The following is a 12,362-nucleotide window of genomic DNA, read 5'->3' on the forward strand; positions in this document are numbered from 1 at the left end:
GTCAGGTTGGTCTTGAACTCCTGACCTCAGGTGATCTGCCCGCCTCGGCCTCCCAAAGTGCTGGGATTACAGGTGTGAGCCACCACACTCGGCCACCTGGCTACTTTTTTAAACCTAAGGAAAAGAATATTCACACCTGAACATCTCCAGAGACTAACACAAAATGTCTAAGGGAAGAGGGGCTAGTTATTCTGACCTCATGGGAAGAACCCACATTCTTATCTCATTCCCCCAAATCCAAAAGAGTCTGACTCCTAGCCCTGTTAGGACATGCCCAACCCTGATAAAGAGGAAATAATATAATTTCAAGAAAGCAATAATCTGGCTTGACACTAGGGATGACAAACTTTGCTGGGCCTTCCCATCTACCCCATGCAGAATCATGGTTGCAGGCGGCAAACTTCCTGCAGAGGTTCCTTTACCTGAGAGGTAATTTCAGTGCTTCCAGCATCTTGCACGCATTCACTAAATCTTCTGGTGAGAGCAACTAATAGGGAAAAAAAATCCAGTAATGCTATACAATGGTAATGATCACTAAAACAGAAGAGTAAATTTTAAAATTACCATTTATCAAAAATTTTAGGTGATTTAATCACTACAAAGCAAAAAAGATTGACAAAGGAACCAAAGACTTCTATTCATTAAACCTGTGCTACCCAATAAAATATGCATGCCACATATGTCATTGTAAATTTCATAGCAGCCACATTAAAAAAGTAAAAAGAGGCCAGGTGCAGTGGCTCACATCTGTAATCCCAGCACTTTGGGAGGCTGAGGCAGGTGGATCACAAGGTCAGGAATTCGAGACCGGCCTGGCCAACATGATGAAACCCTGTCTCTACTAAAAATACAAAAATTAGCCAGGCACAGTGGCGGGTGCCTGTAATCCCAGCTACTTGAGAGGCTGAGGCAGGTGAATTGCTTGAACCCAGGAGGTGGAGTTTGCAGTGAGCTGAGATTGCACCATGCATTCTAACCTGGGCGACAGAGCAAGACTCCATCTCAAAAAAAAAAAAAGAGTAAAAAGAAACACGTGAAATTAATTTTAATGCATATATTTTATTTAGCCAAATAGATTGAACATAGAACCAATTCAACATATAATCAATACAAAAAATTATTAATGAGATATTTAACATTTCCTTATTTTGTACGAAGGCTTCTAAATCTGGTGCATTTTTACACTTTCAGCATATCTTGATTTGGATTAACTACATTTCAGGTCCCCAGTCAGCACATGATGTGGCTATCCTTTTGGACAGTGCAGCCTTAACAAATCAGCATAGTGTGGTGATGACAAGCACAGCTTTCAGTCCCACAGGATGGCCCCAGAACCAGTCCAGCCTAGATCCAAATACCTGTCAAACCACTGTCTCTGACTGTGGCCTTGCTCAAGTTATTTCTTCTTTCTAAGTTTCAATTTCCTATTCTCCAAATTATCCCCTACAGTAAAAGTAGCCACGTCACTTGAGTTATTGGGAGGATAAATGAGGTAACACTTGCAGAGCGTCCAGTGGATGGTAAGTACTCACTAATGGTAGCTATGATCAGATAAAAACACAGAGCAGGGGCTTAACTCATGGGACTGGGTGAGCCATTTGCATGGAGGTGACTGTCAGGGCACAAAGAATACCTAGACAGAACCTTGGAGGCCAAGGACATCTGGACGTGAAGGAGCAAGGACAGCTGAAGAATAATAGCCACTGCTGATACCCAGCCAAAGGGGCAGGGGAGCTTTCCTTCTGCATTATCTACAAGGCAGCTTGTTCCAACTGAGTTGATTCAAAAGAGTTAACTATTGCAGAGGAAGGGCTTCCTGAACAACTTTATTTATCACAATACAAACAGAAAATATTAGAGCTGAACAGTTTCATTCAGTCCAAACCCTTATATTAAAGGTAAGAAAACTGGCTCCCTAAATGCTGGCAAGGGTGTGGAGAAAGGGGAACTCTTACACATTGTTGGTAGGAAGGTAAATTAGTACAGCCACTATGAAAAACACTATGGTGATTTCTCAAAAAACTGGAAATAGAACTATCACATGATCCAGCAATCCCACTGCTGGGTATATATCCAAAAGAAAGGAAAGGAGTATATCAAAGAGAAATCTGTACTCCTATGTTTATCGCAGCACTCTTCACAACAGTCAACATCATTTGCAACAACACGGACGGAACTGGAAGACATTGTTTAGTGAAGTAAGCTAGCACAGAAAGACAAATATCACATGTTCTCACTCATATGTGGGAGTTAAAAAAATTGATTTCATGCAGATAGAGAGTAGAAAAATGGCCATTAGAGGGTGGGAAGAGTAGTGGGGAAGGAGGGATAAAGAAGGTTGGTTTAATGGGTGCAAAAATACAATTAGAAGGAATAAGAGGCCAGACGCAGTGGCCCATGCCTATAATCCCAGCACTTTGGGAGGCCAAGGTGGGTGGATCACCTGGGGTCAGGAGTTTGAGACCAGCCTGGCCAACATCGAGAAACCCCGTCTCTACTAAAAATACAAAAATTAACTAGGCGTGGTGGCGGTCGCCTGTAATTCCGAGTTACTTGGGACACTGAGGCCGGAGGATTGCTTGAACCAGGGAGGTGGAGGTTGCAGTGAGCTGAGGTTGTGCCACTGCACTCCAGGCTGGGTGACAAGAGTAAGCCTCCGTCTCAAAAAAAAAAGGGGGAATAAGATAATAGCATTCAGTAGTACAATAGGGCAACTATAGTTAACAATAATCTATTGTATTTCTTTTTTTTTAAATTAATTTATTTTTTGAGACACAGTCTCGCTCTGTCGCCCAGGCTGGAGTGCAGTGGCGTGATCTTGGCTCACTGCAATCTCCACCTCCCTAGTTTAAGGGAGTCTCCTGCCTCAGCCTCCCAAGTAGCTGGGATTACAGGTGCCTACCACCAAGCCCAGTTAATTTTTGTATTTTTAGTAGAGACGGGGTTTCGCCATGTTGGCCAGGGTGGTCTCGAACTCCTGACCTCAGGCAATCTGCCTGCCTCAGCCTCCCAAAGTGCTGGGATTACAGGTGTAAGCCACCGCGCCCAGCCCTATTGTATATTTCAAAGTAACTACAAAAGTGGAATTGGAATGTTCCTAACAAAGAAATAATAAATACTGGAGGTGACAGACCCCTAATTTCTCTGATTTGGTCATTACACATATGCTCGTATCAAAATTTCACATGTACCCCATAAATATGTACAACTATTATGTATCCATAAAAAAGAAAAAATAGAAACGTGGGGGCCGGGCATGGCGGCTCATGCCTGTAATCCCAGCACTTTGTTTGGAAGGCCGAGGTGGGTAGATCACCTGCGGTCAGGAGTTCAAGACCAGTTTGGTCAACATGGGGAAACCCTGATTCTACTAAAAGTATGAAAATTCTCCTGATGTGGTTTACATCACACATTACATCCTGATGTGGTTACAGCACACGGCTGTAATCCCAGCAACTTGAGAACAGCTGAAGCACAAGAGTTGTTTGAAGCCGGGAGGCAGAGATTTCAGTGAGCCGAGGTTGTGCCACTGCACTCTACGGAGTGATACTCTGTCTCAAAAATACAAAACAAAACAAAAATTTTAGAGGTAAAAAAAAAATTTGGTACATATATACAATGAAATACTATTCAGCACAAAACAGAGTAAAATCCTTTCATTTGCAGCAACATGGATGAACCCAGAGGATATTATGTTAAGTGAAATAAGCTAGACATAGCAAGACAACACCACTTGATCTCACTTACACGTAGAATCTTTAAAAAGTTGATCTCATAGAAGCAGAGAGAAGAGTGGCTATCAGAGGCTGGGGAGGGTAGGTGGGAGCGGGGGATGGAGAGAGGTTGGTCAACAGATACAAAGTTACAGTTAGACAGGAAGCATGAGTTCTGCTGCTATATTACACAGAGTGACTAGATAATGACAATGCAGGGTATTCTTTTTTTTTCTGTTTCTGAGTACTTTTTTTTTTTTTTTTTGAGATGGAGTTTTGCTCTGTCCCCCAGGCTAGAGTGCAATGGCACAATCTCGACTCACTGTAACCTCTACCTCCCTGGTTCAAGCAATTCTCCTGCCTCAGCCTCCTGAGTAGCTGGGAGTACAGGCACACGCCACCACACCCATATAATTTTTTTGTATTTTTAGTAGAGATGGGGTTTCACCATGTTGGCCAGACTGGTCTTGAACTCCTGACCTCAGACAATCTGCCAGCCTCAGCCTCCCAAAGTGTTGGGATTACAGGTGTGAACTACCATGCCCAACCCGAGTACTTTTTATTGATACATAATATCTTACATATTTATAGTGTACAGGGGCTATTTTTATTAATGCACATGCTTAAAATGTGTAATGATCAAGTCAGGGTATTTGGGGGTACCTATTACCTGAAGTATTTATCATGTCTATGTTTTAGAAACATTTCAAGTCCTGCCTTCTAGCTACTTTGAAATATACAATACGTTGTTGCCTCCTTACTCTGCTATTGAACATTAGAATTTATTCCTTCTAACATATGTATGTACCTATTAACCAACCTTTCTTCTTCCCCGCTCCTACCTATACACCTTTCCCAGTCTCTGATATCTATCATCTATTCTCTACTTCAGTGAGATTAGCTTTTTTAGCTCCCACATGAGTGAGAACATGCAATATTTGTCTTTCTGTGTCTGGCTTACTTCACTTAACATAAGGACTTCCAATTTCTCCATGTTGCTGCAAAGGATGTGATTTCATTCCTTTTTTATGACTGAATTGTATTCCATTTGTATGTATCTGACATTTTCTTTATCCGTTCATCACTGATGGACACTTAGGTTGATTCTATCTCTGTTTTTTGAAAAATGTTTATTTTAGATTAGGGGGTACATGTGAAAGTATGCTACACAGATAAACTCGTGTCACTAGGGTTTGCTATGCAGATTATTTCATTGCCTAGGCATCAATATTAAGCCCAGTACCCAATAGTTATCTGTTTTGCTCCTCTCCCTCCCTCTAGTCTCTACCCTCAAGTACATTCCAGTGTTTACTGTTCCTTCTTTGTGTTCATAAGCTCTCATCATTTAGCTCCTACTTATAAGTGAGAATACGGATATTTGGCTTTCTGTTCCTGCACTAGTTTGCTAAGGATAATAGCCTCTAGCTCCATCCATGTTCCCACAAAAGAATTATCTCACTCTTTTTTATGGCTGCATATGACAGACAAGAGAGGATTTTTAATGTTATTACCAGAAAGAAATGATAAATGTTTAAAGTGATGAATATCTTCATTGCCCTGTGATATGGTTTGGTTCTGTGTCCAAACATAGGTTTGAGGGACCTGGTGGGAGATGATTAAATTATGGGGATGGGTCCTTCCTGTGCTGTTCTGGTGTTAGTGAATGTGTCTCATGAGATCTGATGGTTTTAAAAATAGGAGTTGCCTGCACAAGCTCTCTTTGCCTGCCACCATCCACATAACATGTGACTTGCTCCTCCTTGCCTTCCGCCATGATTCTGAGGCCTCCCCAGCCATGTGGAACTGTGAGTCCAATTAAACCTCTGTCTTTTGTCTTTCTTCAAAAATTCTTTAAAAATTGCCCGGTCTCAGGTATGTCTTTATCAACAGCGTGAAAATGGACTAATACACCCTGATTTTATCATTATGCAATGTATAAATGCACTGAAACACCATATAGTACCCCATGAATATGTACAATTATTGCGTCAATTATAAAGAAAAATAGAAAAAGTTTTGAATAGCAAAAAATAAAATAAAATAAAAAAAGAAGAAGAAGGAAAACTGAGTCTCAGAGATGTTAAGTAAGCTACTGATGGTCACTAAGTCACTAAGCAAATCACTATCAAAATCAAGAAAAGAATCTACCTCCTAGATCCCAGGGCAGTATTCTTTTCACTGTACCACTTCTCAAAATAGCTTTGATATTCACAACCCTTCCTCAAATTGTATTGGGAATTTGTATTAAGAAAGTCTATATTTAGTTAAAAGAATATTTAAATTTTCTATTCTTACTTCCATTCCTCGAGCTCGGTTTACTAAGCAGTACACCTCCGTGAGTGACATTATTCCCCCTCGTTCCTGATAAAATACGAAATTTTTAAAAAAGTATGTTACAATTACACCAGTTAGCATTTCTTAATAGAAATCATAATCACAGTGAAATCAGACATCATAAAAATTTTTAAGAAGTTTATAAAAAACTTTATTTATACAAAGGAGAACCTATTCAGATACCACAAGGCAGTTCAGATTCAATACTTGCATTTTAATTCATTACCACTTTATTTTTTTATTTTTATTTTTATTTTTTTGGGACGGAGTTTCTCTCTGTCACCCAGGCCAGAATGCAGTGGTGCAGCCTTGGCTCACTGCAACCTCTGCCTCCGGGTTCAAGCAATTCTCCTGCCTCAGCCTCCTGAGTAGCTGATACTACAGGCACGCACCACCACGACTGGCTAATTTTTTTTTGTATTTTTAGTAGGGACAGGGTTTCACCATGTTGGCTGGGCTGGTCTCAAACTTCTGTCCTCAAATGATCTGCTCACCTTAGCCTCCCAAAGTGCTGGGATTACAGGCATGAGCCACTATGCCCGGCCTCATTACCATTTTAACATTTACTTAAATGAAAAAAGGGGCTCTACACCATGTTTCAAAAAATACATTTAAAAGTTTTAACTTACTTCAGCCAATAAATGAAAAAAGTATAGAATTAAATAAGACTATTACCATTTTGCAACCTCCAATGAAATAACAGATCTAGGTAATGACTGTCAATGGCTGTTAACATCACAAAAAATTTTTTTTTAATTTAAAAAAAGACAATCGGACATTATGTATCTCTTGATGGAAGTACACAATAGCCTCTATGAAATAGTCCTGCAATAATAATTTTTAAAAACCCTAACAAACCTTTCTTATAAATACCAGTTTATAGGAAATACACAGGACAGGATAAGCACACTCTATAATCTAAACAACTAATTTCTTCAGGAAACACATTGTGGGGTGGGAGGTAAGAGAGACCGGAGAAAGAACCCATGAAATTAAAAACAAACAAACAAACTTTTGAAACAAATCAACAAACTGCAATGAATCCTGATTGAAACAGACCAACTGTAAGGGAAAATGTGAATACTAGGCGGGCTCGGTGGCTCACACCTGTAATCCCAGCACTTTGGGAGGCCAAGGCGGGGGGATCAGCTGAGGTCAGGAGTTCGAGACTAGCCTGGCCAACATGGTGAAACTCCATCTCTACTAAAAATATAAAACAATTAGCCGGGCGTGGTGGTGGGCGCCTGTAATCCCAGCCTCTCAGGAGGCTGAGGCAGGAGAATTGCTTGAACCCGGGAGGCAGAGGTTGCAGTGAGCTGAGATTGTGCCACTGTGCTCCAGATTGGGCGACAAGAGTGAGACTCTATCTCAAGAAAAAAAAAAAGAAAATGTAGCACTTTGGTAGGCTGAGGCGGGCGGATCACGAGGTCAGGAGATCGAGACCATGGTGAAACCCCATCTCTACTAAAAATACAAAAAATTAGCCGGGTACGGTGGTGGAAAAGAAAATGTGAACACTAGATATTAGATAACATTAAGAAATTATTTTAATTTTTTAGATTATGAAATGGGATTATAGTTGTATTTAAAGGAGTCTTTATCATTAGAGTTACATACTGAAATGTTTATAGATAAAGTGATGTGATGTCTGGGATTTGCTTTCATATAATTTTGAGTGGAGGCTGGTTTACAGAAGAAGCTGGATGATGGCTGAGGATTCATTATACTATTCTATTTGGCAGAGGTTTGAAATCTTTTTTAATATAAGTGCTTTAATAAACTTTTGATTCCCTGAATACTATCAGACTAGAAGATGAATCTGTATTATGGAATGATTAATAGTACTAAATAGTAAAGACTAGATGTATGGAAATATATCTATTCAGAGAAAGATCATATATTTCCTTTTAAAATAAGGAAAACTTCATATCAAATAGTTTTAGAAAGTTACAGATGTCAAAATGAAAATTAAAACAAATTAGAAAATTACAAAGAATAATAAGCACAGTGAACTTATTTAATACACCTGAAAGAAAAAAAAAAACCACCTCAGTTGACAATAACCATATCATGAAAGGAGTTATGCTCTTTTTAACACTTCTGATGATATACGGTTAATTTCACATAGTTTAAAAAAAAAATGTAGGTTTAATTTTTACCTCTAAAGGCACCTGCAATATTCCAGCCAGCTGTTTGGCCAGTTGCATGTGGTACTGTGTGCCCGAGCCGTAGGTTTCTCTGGTAACTGGGTTAGCTATTCCCATGCTCAGCAAGTAGGATTTAAACCTGATGGTCTATAATAAAAAAGGAGAAAATGCAGAATTGTCTCTCCACCTCAATATTTGAAATTCTTCCATGACAAATTCAATTCCACTCAATAATTTCTACATATCCCCATTCCTTCTACTGTGTTTCTATGCTGTGAACTATGAGAGAGCAGATTTCCAGGAGTTCCCTGCATACATCTAATTATTCTCCTTCCTACTTCTCTGCTGGTCTCTCATACTCTGTTTACTTCACAAGTTTGATGTGAGATTCAGAAAACGCCTCTGCTATATTTAATGCCAACCAAATAGTACAACTGAAAACTTAGGAAAATAGCTGTGATTAGATTGTAGACAAACTGAATGAAACAAACATCAAACTTAGGACAGCCACTCCTTGGACATTTCAGTATTTCTGTTTTCTACACTCTAAAAAAAGGCATTGAAATAGCCTTTAATCCTAATAGAACTAATATAATTTTTATGGTTGACTTTTCTTTGGCACTTTCACATATCCTCAAGTCCTAAAAGAAATAAAACAGGCTGGACACAGTGGTTCACGCCTGTAATCTCAGCACTCTGAGGGGCCAAGGCAGGCAGATCACGAGGTCAGGAGATCAAGACCATCCTGACTAACACAGTGAAACCCGGTCTCTACTGAAAATACAAAAAATTAGCCGGGCGTGTGGCACACGCTTGTAGTCTCAGCTACTCAGGACGCTGAGGCAGGAGAATCGCTTGAACTCGGGAGGCAGAGGTTGCAGTGAGCCGAGATCACACCACTGCACTCCAGCCTGGGCGACTGAGCGAGACTCCATCTAATAAATAAATAAATAAATAAACAAATAAATAATAAAACATAAATAATAAATAAAACAGTACATTCAGAAAGACAATGTAAACCACAAAAACCTTACTGTATTATTTGTGTTATCTAGTTTCAAATGCCTTAAAAAAAGCAACTTATTTACCTCATCTTCTGTGATGTCACCTTGTTTGTCTTTAATTTTATTAGCAATTGATTTTGATAACTCCACCATTTCTTTAGCCTGTCAAATAAAAGTAAAGACTGAAAAGCAATATTGTCCCCAAAATGTCTGCTTACAAAATATATTTCAAAAACTGTATCATAATTGGTATGAATTTAATAGGCATAAATGACATATACCTTGATCATTAGTTTGCTGAGGTCTTCAAAGGCCTGAAATGAGAAATGAATTTTTGTTGAAATCCATCTAAATAATTAAAATGACTTAAAGCAATGAAGCACCCTCTATTTTTTTCCCCATAAAAATTTGAAATTTTCGGCCGGGCGCGATGGTTCGCACCTGTAATCCCAGCACTCTGGGAGGCCGAGACGGGCAGATTACGAGGTCAGGAGATCAAGACCATCCTGGCAAACATGGTGAAACCCCGTCTCTACTAAATATATAAAAAAATCAGCCGGGCGTGGTGGCAGGCGCCTGTAGTCCCAGCTACTCGGGAGGGTGAGGTAGGAGAACAGTGTGAACCCGGGAGGCGGAGCTTGCAGTGAGCTGAGATCGCGCCACTGCACTCCAGCCTGGGACAGAGCGAGATTCCGTCTCAAAAAAATAAAAAAATAAAAATAAATAAATAAAAATTTGAAATTTTCTTGCAAATATCAATTTGTTACTAAATATTTATATAAATAATAAATCTACCTTATTCTAAAATTGCATTTTAGCTAAAAAAACATACATTTTCCAAACAAACTGCAAAAGAACTTCACATTTTCAAAGAGAAAATAATTATTATTGATTAAATAAGCAAAAGGTGATATAAACAGTAGTTCAGAAAATATTATTTACTGTTATTTGAGAAAAGTAAGAAATTCTGTCACTGTCACTGGTTTTTTTCTAAAATCATTTTCTAGTAGGAAGTCAAGAATCAAAAGCACTACAAAGCATTCCTGGTGGAAAAAGGCAGTACACAGCTGCAGGAATAGTTATCTGGGCACAATAATTTTGGCTCTAACACAGGTGTGACTTAACTGAAACAGTAAGTCTCAGGCTCCGATGATCAAACCCCTTATGCTTGTAGATATGGTGGATATCACAAAAGAAAAACATTCAAATACCATCTAAATGTATCTACATAGAATCAACTGTTTAATTTGCTACAGCAAAAAACTACTTCGAAGGCCTCTTTGAATTTAAATATATTTATAATAAATTATTTCAAGTCACTGAAAATATACTCCCAGTGCAGAATATCTTATCTAATTGATGCATACAGATGTTATTTTTTAAAACCAGTTAAGCAGCTTGTCATTAACTGAAATATCAGTCCTTATGGTGGTCTGAAACATAATAGTGGCTCTGACCAGCTTATGCCCATCTGCAGGAAAGCCTCCCCCATCTGCAAAAGGATTTTGCTAAAAGAATAGTGTGTTGCGTATTCTTATGGCCAACTCACTACGGTTAATACTGAAAACAAAGGGGAATGTGCACACACCTAACAGGAATTTCCTTAGATAAACAAAAGGCTTAAACACTGGATTCTTATCAGCTAGAACCAGCAGATGCAGGAAACCCTTTGTGAGAAACTCTGGGCACCAGCTCTGAAACTAAGTCAATTCTAACATGTAAATAGAGGGCAAATCACACACCAACCTAGTTTTCAAAAATAAAACACACATTTTACGCACTTAGGTTTTTACTTTTAATATATAAGATATTAATAGTTTTTTTTATCTGTGTAAAGAAAACTAGTAAAGATAACACATTTAAATTGTATATGGTAAATTACTGTATTTATTATTATTATGTTGTTGTAGAAAAAATATGCTAAGTTGAGAGTCCACAAAGAATACATAAATAAGCCCTGTAAACTTACATATAGGCAATAAAAAAAAGTAAATATTTTAGTGCCTCAGAAGAAGTGTCTATAAATATTTTAAGTGATTATAAAACAGAGAAAAGCTTCCTCACTTGTATTTCTATAATTATTATAAAATTTGGAATTAGTCAACTATCAAAAAATGAGTAACGAAACTACCTACAATAAAAATTAAAGCAAAAGAGATGCACATATCCATTCTATAATTGCGTCTGCCAGTTTATGGAACCTTGTATCCCTCTACCACACCTATAGTCAAATTTCCACTCCAAATTTGAGAAAAACAGCACCTGTTTTAAAACCAGGAGTACCCCCTTAAGCTGACTTACAACATGATTTCTTACTTACTTTTAGTTATCATTTTGGCTATTAGCGTCAGTAACTCAGTATAGTCTTGATTTTTCATTTCAGTATTCTTGAATGTGCCTTGCAGATTCCATTCCCTTTTCCTGGGTTCTTCTTATCCATGCTGGTCATCTGCTAGAGCCTATTCCTCTTTCAGCCTTTGACTTCCATATTCCTGCTGCTAACAAGCCCTCCGTGACCTCAACAGAAGTTAGGGATCATGTTATACATCCCTGCTGCATCCTATATGTTCTCCTTGCAAGGTGTTTCTCCCACCATGGATAATGCCTCTTTGCCTGCCCGTGTCTGTGCATCACCACAGTATCCCCAGCCTCTGATACAAGGCCTAGCACAAAGTAGGGAGGAATATCTGCTGAATAAATTAATGATCTGCATGGTTAATGATCTGCTGAATAAATTAATGATCTGCATGGTTAATGATCTGCTGAATAAATTAATGATCTGTATGGTGGAGCACAATGCTTATGTAGAATCTTTTGAACTATGCGACTCCAAGAAAATTAGACTGAAGAGGAGGGGCGGAGCAAGATGGCCAAATAGGAACAGCTCCAGTCTCCAACTCCCAGCGCGAGCGACACAGAAGACCGGTGATTTCTGCATTTTCAACTGAGGTACTGGGGTCATCTCACTAGGGAGTGCCGGACAATCGGTGCTGGTCAGCTGCTGCAGCCTGACCAGCGAGAGCTGAAGCAGGGCGAGGCATCGCCTCACCTGGAAGCGCAAGGGGGAAGGGGATCCGTTTTCCTAGCCAGGGGAACTGAGACACACAACACCTGGAAAATCGGGTAACTCCCACCCCAATACTGCGCTGTAAGCATACAGGCAC

General features: G+C 39.1%; 1 protein-coding gene across 3 annotated transcripts in view; it reads right to left on the reverse strand.

Moving 5' to 3' along the window:
- VPS36 (vacuolar protein sorting 36 homolog) overlaps nucleotides 1-12,362 on the reverse strand; it is a 46,019-nt gene that overhangs the window by 4,413 nt on the left and 29,244 nt on the right. For all 3 annotated transcript variants that reach the window (XM_017865236.1, XM_017865234.1, XM_017865235.1), the window contains exons 7-11: nucleotides 9,480-9,512; nucleotides 9,283-9,360; nucleotides 8,207-8,341; nucleotides 6,009-6,074; nucleotides 423-487 (exon numbers count right to left, since the gene is read on the reverse strand). In XM_017865236.1, the coding sequence (XP_017720725.1) occupies nucleotides 423-487; nucleotides 6,009-6,074; nucleotides 8,207-8,341; nucleotides 9,283-9,360; nucleotides 9,480-9,512 (377 nt within the window). The remainder of the gene's footprint in view (nucleotides 1-422; nucleotides 488-6,008; nucleotides 6,075-8,206; nucleotides 8,342-9,282; nucleotides 9,361-9,479; nucleotides 9,513-12,362) is intronic.

This window comes from Rhinopithecus bieti, unplaced genomic scaffold (assembly GCF_001698545.2).
Source record: "Rhinopithecus bieti isolate Rb0 unplaced genomic scaffold, ASM169854v2 scaffold_82390, whole genome shotgun sequence".
Taxonomy (NCBI): domain Eukaryota; kingdom Metazoa; phylum Chordata; class Mammalia; order Primates; family Cercopithecidae; genus Rhinopithecus; species Rhinopithecus bieti.